This window comes from Candoia aspera, chromosome 3 (assembly GCF_035149785.1).
Source record: "Candoia aspera isolate rCanAsp1 chromosome 3, rCanAsp1.hap2, whole genome shotgun sequence".
In the NCBI taxonomy this organism is placed as follows: Eukaryota; Metazoa; Chordata; class Lepidosauria; order Squamata; family Boidae; genus Candoia; species Candoia aspera.
The window spans coordinates 130,768,546-130,787,510 of record NC_086155.1 but is presented as its reverse complement, the minus strand read 5'-3'; the positions used below and the strand labels follow the sequence as shown (position 1 = coordinate 130,787,510).

At 37.7% G+C, this 18,965-nt stretch overlaps 1 protein-coding gene across 3 annotated transcripts in view; it reads left to right on the top strand.

Annotated features, from left to right (window-relative positions):
* Positions 1-3,757: 3,757 nt before the first annotated feature.
* The window catches only part of CDH9 (cadherin 9), a 113,505-nt gene continuing 98,297 nt past the window's right edge, over positions 3,758-18,965 (top strand). For 2 of the 3 annotated variants that reach the window (XM_063300203.1, XM_063300202.1), the window contains exon 1: positions 3,758-3,985. In XM_063300203.1, the coding sequence (XP_063156273.1) occupies positions 3,758-3,985 (228 nt within the window). The remainder of the gene's footprint in view (positions 3,986-18,965) is intronic. The other variant, XM_063300204.1, reaches the window with a different exon arrangement.

The window sequence follows — 18,965 nt, the reverse complement described above, 5'->3', positions numbered from 1 at the left end:
ATATTTATTATTTATTTGACTCTGGAGGCCACAATGTTTTCTACATTGCCATTCTCCTCTCCTCACTTTCCTTCCTTCCCCATTTAAGATATTACGATGATTCATTTTTCCTGAGTTCATTATTTCATTCAGCCAGTCATGTTAGGTCCTTTTACCATTAAGAACAATACTTTTGCACAGATAAAAAAAAGACCTTGTTAATATTTCCAGTTAAAACAGCTAACAGCTTCAATACATGATATTTTAACCAGTTTCCAGTTTATAAAAGTAAGAAAAATGTTATGTTTTTATTTCTACTCTTAGTAATCAAGTAAATAGCAAAAATCTTTAGGTGCTAAAAGTCTGATAAATTATGAGAACGTTAATACATATGAAAGTATAAAATGAACCAATGATTATAAACAAGAATCATCATGTATTTTCCTTCTCATTAGTAGAGTTTCTTTACTTTACTTTCTTTTTTCTTTAAATTTGCACTGCTTTTACTTTCTAAAAAACTTACAGTATTTAGTAAAAATAAATTTTAAAAAGTGCAAACAGTTTCTGTTTCAGCCTTAGGTTCCTAGACTCTGGTTAGCATTTTAGAATTAATATAAGCATTTTAAGTTTTGCTTTACAAAATGTATTTTTATTGTGTAACAAATAATATAAAATGTGTCCCTTATTTTCATGTTTTACTTGAATAGATTTATATGTTAAAAAAAAAGACCAGCTGTTTTACATGATTTTGTTTTGTAGTGTCCTTGATAGAAAAAAAATATCCAAAATATGTCAGACATTTATATAACCAAACTTTTTCACCAGCACCTGGCATTTCCTTTCCCCCTTTTCTTTCTGAGCATTAATGCAAACATCTAAACTGAATGATGTTGAGAAAGCGTAGAAGATCAAGGTTTAGATATTTGTTTAACTCCAGAATGAAAACTACATCAATCTCAAACAACACCAAGCAAAGTTTAAATGTTCATTCAAGACCAATTCTATTGTAGACATTTTCTATGTGATCTTAGAAAAAGACCTGCTGGACCCAAAGCTCTATTTAATCTAGTTGCCTCTTTCTGAAATGGCCAACCAGATGCTTCTGTGATATTGATAGGCAGGTCAGGGAGGCTGCTATTTTGCAATTTTTATTTGGGTTTACATCAAAATGCAATCCTTTTTCTAGCAACAATTCCAGGGCAGTTGGATGATTACCATATAGTTTTCCTACTAGCCAACAAAAACATCCAGGTTACCTATAATGTTGCTAAGTGTTGCTATTTACTTCAAGAAATGACAGAAGATGCTTCCTAAAGATCATGTGTCACTCATATAAACCTTACTTCTTTTTTGTACTTCTCTGTAGATTTGTTTTGCTGGCTTTTGGCTGTAATAAAATTTTATCATGCAGTTTGAGAGATTGTTTGTTTATTTTTCTCCCCAGTCTTTTTTGGTGTTGTCATTGCTGGAGTTTTCAGATAAAATCATATGATTCTACACAGTCAGCTAGATTCACTGCTATCCAAATCTTTTCCTCTAGCTAATTTTCTCTACTAGATTTCCAATAGAGAAGTCTTAGCCATTTAGAAGCTTTAACATGATTTTTAAAAGAGGTAGCTAACTATTAATGAAACTGGAAGGTGTTTCTCAGAGACAGTTAGTTTGTATTTAGTTCTTCCTTGCCCTCCTTCAAGGGTTTGTTTGCATGTGTGTGTATTTATATTTTAGGCAGATAGCCATCTCAAATGTTAGGCCGAATAAGCAAACACACTCACCTGATATGCTGCATAGACTATATCATGGTAATAGTACATAACCATGACTAAATTAATAGTCTTTGGTCTCCAGCTAAACAGGGTACTGTGTTTGTCTCTTAATTTGCTGCAACCTGAATTCTGTTTTACTGCATGTAAATGGATGCAACCAGAACATCTGTTTCATATAATAATAATATGAATATAAATGTTATTTACAGTGGGGTTCGATGTGTCAACAAGTTCAGTGCTTTCCTGATATGAAGGCCTCAATATGCATGTTTCTTTTTAAATAGTCCCCATGGGATTGTGGATTCACTGAAAATTCTGTCCATTAGAATACAACAATGTTTTTAATAACAAAGGGATTTATGGGTTTAAGTTAACAAAAAGACTCCTAGATGAAATAGCAGCACACTCTAGGGCATATTTACAGTTAATTAAATATCAGATCACTGAGAATATATAACTATTATTGGTGCATCATTTTTATGTTTGGCAAAATTGTGAAGAGCAGCAGTGTTTAAGCTACAACTTCTTGCATGTTATTTTTCCAAACAAATATTTTTTGGCCATATGCTCTCACTACAGTGGTTGAGCACCCAGTGTTATAACTGGTGTTACAGTTTTGCAAAGAGGCAGTGAGATCCATTTTTTTAACCAATACTCTTTTTTTAACCAATAGCAAAACCAACCCCACGAATGCATAGCACCCTATTAACTCCTAGCATGGCTGCTACACAATCCAAATACAAGAAGGATTTTATTCCTTTTATTACTGCCTATGAATCAGCTTTGGCAACAGCCTGGATTAACATGATGATGTCTGAAAAAAGCTTGTGAAACCCAAGACTGATAACTATAATAGAATGACAATATAACAATAATAGAAGTAGCTTATTCATCATACACAAGTTTCTTCTAAGAAAGAATGCGACCTATGGCTTTAAGAAAGAACTGTATATCCCTCCCCAGGACTTCTTTCTAAGCCTCTTGAAGCAAGTGAGATCAAAATTTTCACCCCCAGTGTTTTGGGTGAAGGTTTAAGGGGCAAAATAGATGTCTTAAGCCCTGTAAAGTCTTTTGACATTCATTAAAATAGTCTCTAAGCTTAAGATATCAATTATACTCCTTAAAACTGGCTTGCCCTCCCCCCCCACAAAAAGAGAGGGAGGGAGGGAGGGAGGGAGGGAGGGCCGGAAAGTTTGATCCTGTCCACTCTTGGGCCTACGGAAGCAGTGCTAAGAGTTGCAGGCGATCTGTACATTGTCCAACTCTGCCCTAGAATGATAGCTTGCTCATTTAAAATCATTGATCCTAGTCCCTGCAGTCTCTGCACTGAAAAATGTTTTCTTTTCAAGTGTACTTTCCCAGTACAGGAAAGTTGCCCAGCCCTGCTGTAGTGCAGATACAATTCATTCCTTGGCCCTAATTTTGAATGTCTTTAGCAAACAATCACCTCTTCCAGACTCTAGGAAGATGAGTCTGTCCCAATATTGGGAGATTGTTGTATAAAGGGGCAGGGGGGCATCAGAAAAAATGCAGAGAGAAGAAAAAAATGATAAAAGGGATATTAGAAAGGGAGGGTCTGAAAGGGAAATGGTATCAGAGCTTCTGTGTAGAATAGCTAATCCACAATGACACATTTTCACCTGCAGGGTAAACCATAGCAAAAGGTTGGGTCTAGCTTCTTGCTTTTCATTCAGGTCGGCTTTGCATAAAGGGCCTGTATTAGAACATGATTCATACTATCTGCAGCAGATGTTCCTCAGCCCTTTAATTAATGTGGATAGGATTCCCTGAAGGTTGAAAAATGTAACACACATGTACACATGGGGTGATGGGGAGAGACATCAAGTTATGTATATATTTAGATTTTAAAACAAAAACTTAAAACTCATCCAAACCTTTATCCAATTTACAGATTGTTTCAAAGAGGAATACAACAATATTTGCAGAAGATTCTTCTGGTTAAAGAAAAAGACATACTAAGTTCAGCAGACTCTCTGAAGAAGGCACAAAGGATGAAAAGTTGCAATTGCTTGTCATTTCTAATTTGGACTTGTATGTTTAATGAGATTCCTACTTTACTATCACCAAAAAGGACTACTGCGTATCTGCAAGCTGAAAGGATAATGGGGCTGTCTAAGGATCAGGAAAAAGCCATGCATCGGACAAAGCGTGGATGGATGTGGAATCAGTTTTTTTTATTGGAGGAATATACTGGTCCAGATACTCAGTATGTGGGAAAGGTAAGCACTGTGATCAAAAGACCATTCAGTAAGATGACAGAATTCATGGGGGAGGGTGGGGGAAGGGTTATCAGCAGCATGGAATGTAGGCCTCAGCTGGGAAAAAAATAAGATTTCACACCTAAAAAAATTGTGGATTATTCCTATTTTAGGGGAGAATTGTCCTCTAATGCAAGGTTTTACAAGCACCTGTAGAGCAGTATTATTCCTTTTTTTTTTTAAACATTGCTCCTCATGGATAGATTCATCAGCAAAGTCAGTTGAAAAATGTACCTCTAGAAATCAGCATTTATTCACATGAGGAATATCACAGCATTAGTTCAGCCTTCTGCACTCCAGAATGTGCAGTTCCTATGTATCTAGAAAATACAATGGGGAATAAGGATGTTGATCTAATCTGCACTGAAATCATGAGCAATTTACTCAAGAAAATTGAATTTTACAGTTTTTTTTCCTGTGAATATAAGATAGCTTAAATACAGGATGGCAATAATGATTATGGCATGGCATGGATGAGGACCAGAACTACCTAATGGCTGAAAGATATATTCATTCATTCATTTGTATGTGGGGGGGAGTGGGGAGGGGAGAGAGATAGGGAAAAGATAAATGAAATGTTTCTCTTAAATACTAATGGTTATTTTAAAAATTAGAACCAGTTCTACCAATAGCGTAAATATCTATGAAGCTAAAATACCATCCCAAATCAATAAGACATTTTGAGTCAGAGAAGAATTCCCAGTATTAGATGTACAGTATTTCATTGGATATTTGTATAAAAATCATAGTTACCTTTCTTTGCTGTACCATAGCCCTGGAAGGAAGAGTACTTCATTATCTCCTGTCACTCTTAAGAGGTATTTGTGACTCCATTCTCATTGTGGTTGCATTAGATCTGTGGTAGCTAAGCTCTTCAGCCTCTTGAAAGAGCTGTAATTATGGGGAAAAGACTTTCAGAGTTTAAAGGCAGTTTTTTTTTTTTTTTTTTTAATGCAATTGTTAGAGAAATGGGACAGAAGGAACACAAGTGAGAATGACATGGACCCAAAGCTAATTAACATAGCCATGCCTAAATAGTATATTACCTCGACATTAAATTTGAAATCACAAGCATTTTCTATTATCCCCTTGCCAATGGCATTACATCCATGGATGGAGAATGCCACTTCAGAAATGATGTTTCACTGCTGTGTGAAGGCAACATGCACTCTTATTGGATGGGATTCTTGGCTCACCTCAGTCCTGGGATTCTGTCACAGTAGCAGGTTGTCATGAGTAGGTCACGGAGCCCAAATCCACAATAACTGGCATGTCAGCATTAAGAGTTTTGAAAATAGTAGAAAGGACAGAACCATGGAAAGGACAGAACCATGGGGCAATGCTAGCAGCTTATTCTCTTTTGTTTTTGTGAAGGGGAATGGATATGAGTTTAGGCATGGTATTAAGTTGTATGGTTACTCCTCTGTGCCTTGCTGATCATTCACTCAAGCAAGCCTCAGTTTTCATGCAACCCAGCTTCTAAATTGCTTGTCTTCACTCCTGGGTTCAAAGCATTAACAAGAAACACTGGGAAGCTTAGCACAAGAGAAGTTACAGTCCTATCTGACCTCAGTTCTTAGTCAACTGTGTTACTGGGCAACAGCCAAGACAATTATTTTCAAATGTAAACATACTTCTTTCTCTTTCCTGCCCAATTTTGTTCAAGCACAAAGAATGCCTTTTATGACAGAGTGGCAACCGTAGTAATGAACCAGAGAGGAAGAAAAGACAATTCAGCCTTTATGTAGGAATATGTCACATACGTTTCACACAATCTTAATTGAAAGCAAATAGAGAAGAGTAAATATGAGTTCTTATATTCATTATACTTAAGCAATAAATTTCAAATTAATGTTATCACGTGTCTCAATACAGTGGCCAGTTCTATTGAAGACTCAGTGAAAGGTAGGAAGTAGAGGATGAGGCAGGGAGGCAGGAAGCTGAAGAAGATCAAACTTGTCTCAGCGAACAGCATTTGGTGAAAGTCCTCTAGCTGTTGTCCCCAAACCAAATCCTTTTATACTTTTCTTGGAGTCCAGGCTTCAGGTCCATGCCCTCAGGTTTAGGTCTTCTGATTTCTTTGTCTCCACAGTCAGCGAACTCCCTCATTTCTGAATTGGTTCAGGCAGTTTACATATTCAAGTATTATAACCAGTTCTGAGTTGAGGTCTTGAACATCTGCTTATCAGATCCTTTAGGACGTCTACCTTATGGTGTTGCCTTGGTCTCCACTAACCATATGTTGTTTGCCCCATCTTCAAAAATCTTCTGTACTTATGTGGGTCCATATTTTGGTCCCCTGTCTCATAGATGGAGTAATTCACTTTACAACAAAGTCATAAACATCAGACCCTTACTAGTAAACTCAACTCCTAAATTGGAAAAAAAATGCACTGAGTCAAGTTGTAAGTTAAACAATTGTAGAATAGAATCCATGCAATGCAGTCCGTAAATTCCATAGTATAAAAAAAATAAATAGAACTGAGAGGGTGGCATGGTACACTGGGTTACTGTCTGGCAAATGAGCAAGGATTGGCTGACAATTTTTCCCATGTTCAACTGTTGGCTAAAAAGGACAAGCAGTGAGTAGTTGTTGATCCTTTGTGACCTCAAGACTCATATAAACATGGCTATGCCTGCAATGTTCTAATGTTCAAATAGGTCTGCCCAAATAAACCTAAGCAGTCTAAACAGCTTGGATCAGACTTGGATACATTTTAAATTGGATTTAGAAGGGTTGGGAGACAGAACATCTACTGTAGTTGTTTGCTCAAAAAAGGGATGGGTCTCTTCCAGTCCCTATTTTTGGTACAACTGCAATATACCTTATCACCATCACCATGAATCTTAATTTCCTATTCCCCTTCTTAAACTATTACACTAAATAATTTTAAGCCTGAACTCTTCTCTTATATCTCAGCATTGACCTTGTTTGGTTTCTCTTAGAGACAGCCTCAAGCCGTAACTAATCAAATAGGAGCAATGAAATAAATCAGAATCCATTAATGTGCTTTGAATGAAACACTTTATTTATTTATTTCTCAATTAAATATTGTTGACAGTATTGGTCTTATACTCACTATCATTGTTGATTCACTTGCTCTTACAAGAGATAATCATTTCTACCCCATTCATCCTTGCTATATAGCTATTATGATGTTTGTATAGCTTCTCCACACCTAGAGTAAAATAAGCATACACCATAGATTATATGCAGTTATATGAAGCACAGCATACAACAGCTGTGCTTCTCTACTCCTACTACTAATGCAAAATAATAATAAAAAAAAAATGCTTAATCATGTATTTGTGAAATTTCAATCAATTTATATGGCTACCTATCTTGCAGAAATTGTGAAATTAAAGAGAAAGAAAGATATGCAACACTTAATTATAGTTGAATGGTCATGAAGTATTGATGAGGTAATACAATAAATAAATGCTAATAATCCATGGTAGAAATGGAATATAATCATGGTCATAATGATAAATATATGCCACCATCTAAAAATAGGCACAGTTCCTTTCTTATCAGGGGCTGGCTCAGATGTTCTTTCTTCTAAGCAGAGGCTGTGAGACATGACTGAACAAGGGTGAATCTTACTACATATGACAGCATTACTATAAGATTGAGAAAAAAAAATCATACAATATGGGTGTAATGTTTATTAAAGGATTTAAGTGCATGAACTTCAATGTATGGAGTTCCAAGTATCCAATATATAATCTACGATTTAGGAAGCAACTGTATACCAGTATAAGTATAGATATCTGGTGGTCCCCATGAGGAAGTGGGTGGAATAGGAAAAAAAAAATCTTATTCCCCGTCTTTATATAGCTATAACAATGTGAAGAGGTCTTTCAAACCAGCCCAAATAGAGAAAATGCTGTGGAAGAATACAGCTTGTTCTCAGAAATGAAATGCTCTTTACTTCTATCCAAATGACTCCTAGGCATAAATGTCACTTGTTATGTTTGAGCCATGTCCATTTCACACGTTTGTTTGTTTATTTCAATTAATTTGTATGGCTGCCTATCTTGCAACAGCAACTCAAGGTGACTAATGTAAAAGTAAAACTCAATAAAAAAACATCATCATCATCATCATCATCCCCCAGTGAGGCACTACTTGGCATGGTTGTGGGGCTTGCATGCTCTGAGGAAGATGAGAGCTACGCCAGAGGTCCAACCATATTGGACAGGCCTCATCAGAGGCCCCAGACGAAGAGTGTCTCTCCCATAAACAATATGGTGAGACGTAACTTACAGAAACCTATACCAGATCAGTCATCACCCAGGTCAACAAGGACTGCATTAGGTGTTGGAGTTCCTGAATATCTGGTGACAAGTGGGCCACAGGACTCAGGACTGTCCTTACTTGTCACAAATATACAGAGACAGAAAACAAAGAAATAATGATTTGCTATTACAAATCAAGTCCAGTGAGAAGAGGGTATCTGAAAGGAATGCACCAGTTCTGGAAAGAACAACATCTAGAATCAGAAATAACAGAACAGAGGCTAGCAGGTCAACATCGAAATAAAATATTCACAGAAGTAGAATTGGAAGAACACAGGTTTACCCAGGACAAAGAAATCAAAGCCTTGCCAGAAGTAGCTCAGGCAGTAGAGACAAACAGGAGGAGTTGGTAGTAGGGGAAGCCAGTATCACTACTGAACCATTCTCATTCCTAAACCAGGCACACTCTCCTCTACCTTCTCCTCAGAAAGAACAAAGTCCTCTAACTGAAAAACAAGAGGAACTGAAACAAAGAATAACTGAGCATCTAGAACAGCACAAAAAGAACAAAATAAGGTTGCCTGTATTGAAGTTTAATACAAATAAACAGCTAGCATAAGTATCAAAAGATGCCAATACTGTAATTCACATATAAGCACCAGCTGACTGCAAGAAACAAACCAGCTGACATACAGCACAACTGCAGTCATAACTGAAGATCTTACGCAAAATCAACAAACAAGAAAAAAAGCTGAACGGTGCATCACCAAAATGGAAGATCAGGTTGGAAAATAAGATCAGCATGCTAAGATCAGATGCAAGCAAGCTAGAACAGATGAAAGAAAAGAAGCTGAAGATCAAGCAGATCAAAGAATACCTGATCGAGAAATATCACCTAGAGACAAGGAAGCTCAAGGAAGCACTGGAAATAATAAATCAGCAAATAACAGCCATAGCCAAGAAAATCAGCAGATACAAAGCTTGAATTGCTCATTACAGCAGAATCTCCAATTTCAGTCGAATCAGAAATGTTTCTACCAATCCATCAATGGAGAAACTGCAGTGAACCAGCCAACACCTGACGAAGAAGAAACAGTGCAGTTCTGGGCGCAGCTATGAGACAACCCAAAGAAATACAAAAATAATGCAGATAAAGGAGATGGAGAAGGGGAAAAAAAGGAAGCTGAAATGAAAGAACTTGTAGTAACAGAAGAAATTGTGGAGAAAAGGGCAAGGAAGATCAAGAATTGGTCAGCACCAGGTGAAGATGAGCTGCATGGTTTTTGGTTGAAACATCTGACTGGTCTTCTCATTGCCAAGCAGTTTAACACCGTACTGTGAGGAGGTGAAATTGAAGTTTGGTTTACATCTGGCAAAACCCACCTGATAATGAAAGATCCAACAAAAGGGGCAGCACCAGGCAACTACAGGCCAATTACCTGCTTACCAACAACTTTCACACTGGTGTTGTAGCTGATGCAGCCCAACAGCATCTAGCTGAAAACAAGCTCTTCCCATCTGAGCAGAAAGGAAACCACCTGAATAGCAGAGGAACAAAAGATCAACTCCTAACTGACAAGGTGATTTTGGAAAATTGCAAGAGAAGGAAGACCAACTTGAATGTAGCTTGGATTGATTACAAGAAGGCCTTTGACTTCCTGCCAAATGACTGGATAATCAAATGCCTAGAAGTAACAGTAGTTAATAGAAATGTAGAAGCTTTGTGCAGACATCAATGGCACAATGGAAGGCAGGGTTGCTGGTCAATGGTGATAGACTGGGCGAGGTTAACATCAAGAGAGGAATCTTTCATGGAGACTCACTATCACCACTTCTGTTTGTCATTGCATTGATGCCTCTGTCATCAATGTGGTTAAGGCAAGGGGCTAGAAACTAGGAGTCTGTGAGTTCTAGTCCTGCCTTAGGCATGAAAGCTGGCTGGGTGACTTTGGGCCAGTCACTCTCTCTCAGCCCAACCCATCTCACAGGGTTGTTGTTGTGGGGAAAAAGAGGAGAAGGAAGGAGTATTAGGTATGTTTGCTGCCTTGAGTTATTTATAAAAATAATAAAGGCAGAATAGAAAATCAACAAACAAACAATACTGAACAAGCCAGGCCATGGCTATCAAACATCAAAAACATCTGCCAGACATCCTTTACATGGATGATCTGAAGCTATATGGAAAAGCAAAATCTGAATTGGAATCACTGCTCAACACTGTCTGAATATACAGCCAAGATTCTACAGTGGAGTTTGGAGTAGACAAATATGCCACCCTTAGCAGCAACGGGGGGAAAATAATGAAAACTGAAGGAATCAAGATGCCCTGTGGAAATAATATCAACAGTCTGGATGAAATTTCCTTTAGGCTGACATCAAGTACACTGAAGTCAAGAAGAAAGTTAGTAGTGAATACATAAGAAGAGTGAAGATCTTAATGTCCAAACTCAGTGGAGGAAATACCATCAAGGCGAATAACACCTGGGCAATTCCAGTCATTAGATACAGAGCTGGAATAGTGGACTGGACTCAAGCTGAACCAGAAGCCCTGGGCAGGAAGACCAGAAAAATAATGACAATGAATCATGCCCTTCATCCATGCGGCAAATTTGACAGACTCTGTTTACCAAGGAGCGTAGGTGGGCATGGAATATTGCAAGTACAGTTGAAGAAGAAAACAGGGCACTGGAAGAATATCTGAAGGGCAATGAAGAAGATGCACTGAAGCTGGTACACCATGAAGGCTTACTGAATACCAAAGAGACCAAACTGGCCTATAAGAAAGATCAAATGAAGAATAGAAAAGATAATAATTGAGATGACAGCAATAGACAGCAAATGCCACCTCTGCAAAGAAGCTGAAGAAATGGACCATCTAGTTAGCTGTTGCAAGAAGATTGCATAGGCTGACTACAAACAAGAAGTGGTGGGACCATAAAATAGACAAAGTAATAGAAAATGAAGAAGCCAAAGTGCTCTGGGTCTTTAGAATTCAAACAGACAAGCTTCTGCCACACAACAAACCAGACTTAACAATTGTTGATAAGAAAGGCAAAAAAGTCTGAATAGTGGACATTGCAATACTTGGAGACAGCAGAAGAGAAGAGAAAGAACTGGAGATACAAAATACAAAGACCTGCAAATAGAAGTAGAACAACTGTAGCAAAATAAAGCAAAGGTAGTACCAATAGTAATAGGCACCTTGGGTGCAATTCCAAAACATCCTGCAATGGTACTATATGTTTGGGCCAGTCAATCTCTCTCAGCCCAACACACCTCACAGGGTTCTTCTGGGGAAAATAGGAGGAGAAAGGCATATCAAGTATATTCACCTCCTTGAGTTATAAAAAATAATTAAGGCAGGATAGTAAATAAATAAATAAATAAATAATATTAGACGTCATCTGCCTATCTCAGGTCCTTGAGAAGTACTCGATAGGTGGATCAAAATGCCAAATCCATGTAAACATCTGGCTGACTGTGTGATCCACCATAATAGGGGCAGTTGAGGACAGCAGTCACTACAAGAACATCCACCTTCCAGGATTTCAACCTCCCAACTCTCACACCTGGGAGAACATTCACATTTTTAAGGCTTTCCAAAATGCCAGCAGAGTCAGGGTGGCCAGATGTGTCAATGTCAGCCCTTCAGAGCGGCCAGAACAAGAACATGACTCCACATGTTTGACTGGAACTATATTTATTGATATAAGCGATAGCAACTGAATCTTGAAATCCTGACTGCATTTTCCCTCACCTCCCTCTTATACTTAGGGAGTTAGGATGCAGCCAGTCTTTTTGTAGTGTTTTGTTTATTTTCCAGCCTTAAGGCATGTTTATGTATATAAACTTTACATTTGAATAGACATTTAAATAATATTTTAAACATTTTCTGTTGAACACATGCAACCATATACTGTATGAGCCAGGAGCCTGAGAATGCCGACTCTTAACCACCATCCCACTCTGATTTTATGAAAGGCATTGGTATGTGTTTGTGTGTGTGTGTGTTTGTGTGTGTGTGGGATTAACACAGGGGCCAATTAAAGCCAATTGATGCCTAAGCACAGCCCAACAGTGATACCCTTCAGTCCTTCCATTGACCTGACAAGACATTAAGACTTAATAAGTGCTGAAAACTAAAGTTGTATGTGGCAGTGAATGAGTTAAGGACATGATAACTAGGTGTAAAAAATTCTGTAGTATGCCCCATTTCCCTTGCTGCCCTAAAGGTGTTTATTTTGCTTAATGGTTAATCCAGGGCTGCATTAACATGTTTCCTAATGTCATCAGGACAACTTGGTTATTACACCAGCCTACAGAGCTATCGCAGATGCTTGATACATAAGAGTAAGCCATAGAAAGTTATGTTTTATTGATAACAGCTATTTGAATCCTTTGGCAGTTTACAAATGATTGCAGATTTTTCCCCTTTACAAATTAGCATTTGTGTAGATAAATATTGTAGAGCACCAGGCAGCAAAATGTCTTTAAAAGTCCCAGTTTTCCTAGGAAGGGAGCCTATGATCATATGATTGAATTAGCAAGTGAAAGAGAAATGAAATGTAAATGAATTAATCCAAAGAATGTTTATTGCATCTTTCAGAAAATTAAAATGCTAGCAGGTCTCAAGAGAAACCAAACAACAGGCAATCATGACATCTTTCAGGCACTCTTCCTGTGTAAACAACCCATTTGTGCTCCTCTCTGATGCACTGAGGTGGAAATTGAAAGCAGAAGCATCCCATCTTTGAGGGCAAGTTGCATCTAACATTTTGCAGATATCTGATGGCTGCAGTAGGTAATTAATACACACAAGTATGTGGGTGGGTTACATGTTGGCAACATACTTTTAAAAAATGCCTACGTTGATCTGCTTGAGAGTAGGGATTTGCAAAACAATGTGTGCACAAACTATTCCATCCATGGGAGAGCTAATTTCAGATGTTCTGCAACCAAACCAAAATGTGCATATGGTCCAAATGCAGACTGATTTTGATTTGATTCATTTATTTGTTCTGAAAATAAGTGTTTTAGGACTCATGGGGGGGTGGGGAGGGAAGAGTAGAAAGAAGCTAAGGACATTGGTAGCAATGGTTGACGATAGAGAGGAAAAGGAAGGTACATGGGGAAGCTGCACCTTCAATGGCTTGGAGAAGGGAAGGCTGGTGGATATGCCACAGTGGGACCTGCTGAAGGGAGAGGGTGGCATGCACAAACTTGCCGTACTCTCCCTATAATATCACTCCCACATCTCTGAAGATTCTGTCTTAGCCCAAACTCTAAGGCTCTGTCCTCAAGAATAGCCAATGTGTCTAAATCTGATCCGTTCTACTGTGTATAAGTAGGCAGTTATTGGAAACATGCACACACACACACACATAAATAAAATGATACTGCAGATAAATATTTACTAACAACACATGAAGGCATTTTATAGTATTGTTTTTGTGTAAACAAATTCCAATTTCTTATAACTTACACTACCAGCAGTTGTTGTTGTTTATTCGTTTAGTCGCTTCCGACTCTTCGTGACTTCATGGACCAGCCCACGCCAGAGTTTCCTGTCGGTCGTCAACACCCCCAGCTCCCCCAGGGACGAGTCCGTCACCTCTAGAATATCATCCATCCACCTTGCCCTTGGTCGGCCCCTCTTCCTTTTGCCTTCCACTCTCCCTAGCATCAACATCTTCTCCAGGCTGTCCTATCTTCTCATTATGTGGCCAAAGTATTTCAGTTTTGCCTTTAATATCGTTCCCTCAAGTGAGCAGTCTGGCTTAATTTCCTGGAGGATGGACTGGTTTGATCTTCTTGCAGTCCAAGGCACTCTCAGAATTTTCCTCCAACACCACAGTTCCAAAGCATCTATCTTCTTTCTCTCAGCCTTCCTTATGGTCCAGCTCTCGCAGCCATACGTTACTACGGGGAACACCATTGCTTTAACTATGCGGGCCTTTGTTGTCAGTGTGATGTCTCTGCTCTTAACTATTTTATCGAGATTGGTCATTGCTCTTCTCCCAAGGATTAAGCGTCTTCTGATTTCCTGACTGCAGTCAGCATCTGCAGTAATCTTTGCACCTAGGAATACAAAGTTTTTCACTGCTTCTACATTTTCTCCCTCTATTTGCCAGTTATCAATCAAGCTGGTTGCCATAATCTTGGTTTTTTTGAGGTTTAACTGCAAGCCAGCTTTTGCATACCAGCAGTATGATACCTAAAAATTGTTCTGATACAGAAGATCTATCTAGAACCACTATTCTATGCCTACATTGGCCTTTGAGGAGTCCATGATGGCAATACCATCTTCTTTAGTAAGTGCTCTTCAGTGACATGCTTCTTTTCATCCTAGAAATGGCATTTGGATATCATGACACTGATAATCTTTTCCTCCATGAATTTGTTTGACTGTCTTTTAAAGCTAAGTTGTTTGCTGCTCAACCCCTGTCAGTGTGATAGGTTAACAAAGAAGAAGCCAGAATCTTTTGTCACAAACTTTTTTTTTTTTTTCCTGGTAGTTTCTCATATTTCCTAACAGCTTTCTGTGGCCCAGGAAATTGTGATCCAATCTAAAAACAAATAGGGATTTCCTATCCTTTTTCAAAAGTAATGTGCTGAAATGTAACTCAGCTTCAACTGATTTACAGGGTGGAGATAGAAACAAAATGGAAATAACTATACACATCAATAGAACTGACAAAGGTTAAGATTTCTGAATGAAAATACAACACTAAAACCATGGAACTCGTGGGTGACTATTCCCTAAATACAACAGGAATGGAATGGAACGGAATCTCTCTATATATATTTTTTAATCTTTGTTGTGCTTTCTCAGCAGTGGGGTGCATATCATAACACAGTTACATTGTTCTGTGAATTATTAAGTAGCATTTCTACAGTCCAAATTATTGTTCTTGTTGTTGTGGGAGTAAGATAGACTGAAGTGAAGTATTTTTTTGACAGTTTCACAAAACTTGAGGGAAAGGGCACAAGTGTCAGACACTCATAAGGAGCCTATAGGTTACCTGGCCCAAATACTTAATGTAATAAATGTTTCACACCAGATTTGGAAGCTATGCATTTTTGTTCTTGGCCATCTTGTAAAATTAAAGCTTCTGGGGGCAGATTTGGAGTGTGCAGTCATGAAGGATAGCAGATTTGCTAGTTTGTCAGTTTCTATCACATTATAAGATACTGATTTAATGCTAACAGATTTTGCCTCTCTTCAGAAAGTTAAATTTGAAATATCCAAACAAGTCTTTTTCAGGGGCACATTGAACATCTTGGCCTTTTACATCTGTAGGAAAACTGAACCTTTCATCCTAGCTCTCATATCCATTCTCAGTAATAAGTGGTTTGAACAGAACTCCTTATCTGGATTCAGTTTTATAGTGGAAACATAGCTGCCAGATACAAGACATAAAAACCTAAATCGAAGATGTTTCAAATCATGGGAATTCACAAATATACACAGCTTTCCCATTTACCCTACTAGTCAAATACAACTTTATTATGACCAAAGGCTAGCCAAAGAGAAACAATAGCAGACAGACAAATACAGAAACATAAGCATTTAATTAAAATAGGTGGAACTTGGTCTTCATGATCCATGGTCTGCCACATTCTTGAAGTTAGGTAACAGAACATGTAAATGTTGTAAGTGACCTGAAAGTCTTTGTTAGCTAATAGGAAGGCTTCATGATAATTATCTGACTGCCCTGGCGTTATTACTCAAAAGGGAGAAATGAAATTTTAGCATAAGGCCAAATAAAATCTGCAATGCAAAAGCATATGTGTAATAGTTATGATTTCTTTCATACCACAAAGCTTCAAGCAGTGGGTAATAGAAGTTTGTGACACCTGAGCTGCAGCAGTGAAGAGAGAAGGGCACTCAAATGTGCCCTTGAAAAGGCTCACCGGTGTATAGAATAGACCAGTGTATAAAGATAAGATGCCATGACTTTCCCGTCAAATATAGTTTGGCTCCTATAGAAACTGGGTAGCTGACCTAGATTGAAATGCAGCTGCAAATTCAGATGGCATTGTATGATAAGTTCTTTCATCTGGTCACTATTTAATGTAGATAAATTAGTTGGAAGTAGGCCACAAGATGTGATTTTCTGGATAAGGACTTTCTTCCAGCTGGATTAGAAATTATTACTGAAAGTGAAGTGGGACAGCCCAGATGGAGTCCAGTTAAGCTTATGCCAGCAGTTAATTGCTACTATTGAAGTTCTACTTTTTATTCTGGCAAGGCCCGACTAAGGACAGCATTAGTAACACATTTGTGTGTGTCAAATATAGTTCTGAGAAAACTGCATTGTACGATCTCAACTGGCCTGAAATTACTATACGGCCAAAGTGCAGCTTCAAATAGAAGATGTGCCAGAGTATTTGCTGGAAAGAGTTTTATGTCAGCGTGCAGAACAGTATTTCTTTGGTGGAATGCATATGGTAGAAACTGAAAAATGGCTAAGGTACTTTTTGCGCAAAGTAAGTCACATAGGCAGGTTTCTTGCATTGCTTTTAAATACATACCCAAGGTATTTGAAGGTGGTAACTTGCCCAAATATATAGTTGTTCATAGTCTACCTATGGGCTGTGGACTTTCAGGAAAGACCATTATCTTGGCTTTTTAGTAATTGATCACCAACTGTCTCTCCAATAGTCAGTCATGCTTCTTCAAATATGCATACATACAGTCCTCATATGAAGGTGTCCCAAGGAACCTAGTATGTATGAACAAAGTTTTTCATATAATCTTGGTCAAGATTTAAGGTTCAGAGGTTGGGATCAGGACCTCTTGCAGAATATACTGAATAAGATTGTTGCAGAGTCTTTGAAGGAGATGATGGGAGAGAGCCAAGTTCCTTTTGTTGAATCATTAAAGTAGTTGTGTCATTTTAGTGTGTATGCTGCTGCTTTGGAAGCTGCTCCTAATTTTTTCAATGATTTGAAAATAGGTGCTTTGTACATGCTTATTGTTGTGCATCTTGTTGATCTCAAGGACATGCCTCTGAAAAATCCAGAAGCAGGGCAAATGAAGATACAAAGAAGTTAACCAATATGCTCTCACAAAAGCAGCATCCATTGTAAATCCAGGTAAACTACTTATTATTCTGGAACGATAATGCAATCCTAATTAACTGTTCTTTTAGGAAAGAACATCGACAAACAATCACTTACAAGAAATGTCATCAGCCCATTTAATGTATGCACACAGGTCAATCAGTATACAGTGACATCACAATATTTTTAGTGTTGTACGCCACAGTATACACATTCATATATACTCTTTGGAATACTGCTTATTCTGAAGCTATTCTGTTAACTTCAAGTTTCATTCATGAGACTGTCTGGCTTACAAGTATTGTTTTAGCTAAAAGCAGAAGAAAACTTGTATTTGTAGGACAGTGTGGTGCTTCAGATCCAATCTTCATTGGTCAATATAACCAATCTCCAAAAGGTAGTTTCAGAACATGCAGGAACATGACTGTCCCCAATTTCTTAAAAAAAAAACATCTGTGCCTTTTTCCAGCACTTCACAACTTCCCTGTATAGCTGCTGTGCAGTCCCAGGAAAAGACACATCTGCTGTATGTTTTAAAGTTTTGCAGATTTAGAATAAAATTAGTAAAGAAATACAACACTATTTTGTGTATCTCATTCATGCAGTTCAGTATTTCATTATCTCTTTAAGTTCACATATAAAAGAACATATGTGTTCTTTAACGAAGCCTAAATTCAAGCTATTTATTCAGATTTGGTTCATATATTTGAAGGGTCCAAAAATAAATTATTATTTTGGCTATTTAGGAGTAATGCATCATTTGTAAGATAAAACTTCTCTTGTTAAAATTAAGGATCTTATAAGGAGCATCTCTTCTCTACCCCCCCGAGCTCAGAAGTGCTGGAAGAGAAACAAATATTCTATTATTCAGTACTATATGTTAATGGAATTGTTTACCAAAATTTAAATTATTAATGTACCAAAGCATACCTTATTTGCAGCCAAATAAGAAAAGGAATAGTTAATTCTGCAGTCTCCATTCCAGTCAGATATGTTTCAACAAACCCTGACAACTGCAGTTTTGTGGAACAATAACTAAATTTCCTAATTTCCCATGTAGAATTTACATTATTCCTCAATCCATCACCTAAATACCAAAGTAGTTATAGAAGTACTTCTTTTGAAGCACCTGTATATCAAGTCTGAAATCTACTTACCCAGCCAAAATATAGCAGAAAGGTCAAAGCAAGGGAGTTAAGTAGTTTTTCTCTGCTTATGTTGCTTGTTTTTTAAATGTGATTTTCATGTCTCAAGGACAATATTTTAATTTGAAGAAATTGCAGCTGAACTTCCAGTGTAAACTGAGACTGCTTCTTAAAATAATTACAGAGAACAGAAAACGCAGGGACATGTTATACACTATTTCTGTTAAAAACAACACTGAAGAGGCCAACACACAGTTTAATTAATCCCTCATATTTTGGATTGTATCCCGATAGATTGATTCAAAAGCTGATCTAATATCTCAGCCTGAGCTATGGCTTATAACTGCATAAACAATGGTTTGTTGATATTGCAGATTTATTAGAAGGCCTTTCTTGAACTGACATAGTAATGTACTGTATGTATTTTTAAAATAACAAAATGTCAGTGCATTTTGGTCGTAGTCAGTTGCCGCTCATAAAAGATGTCCCAG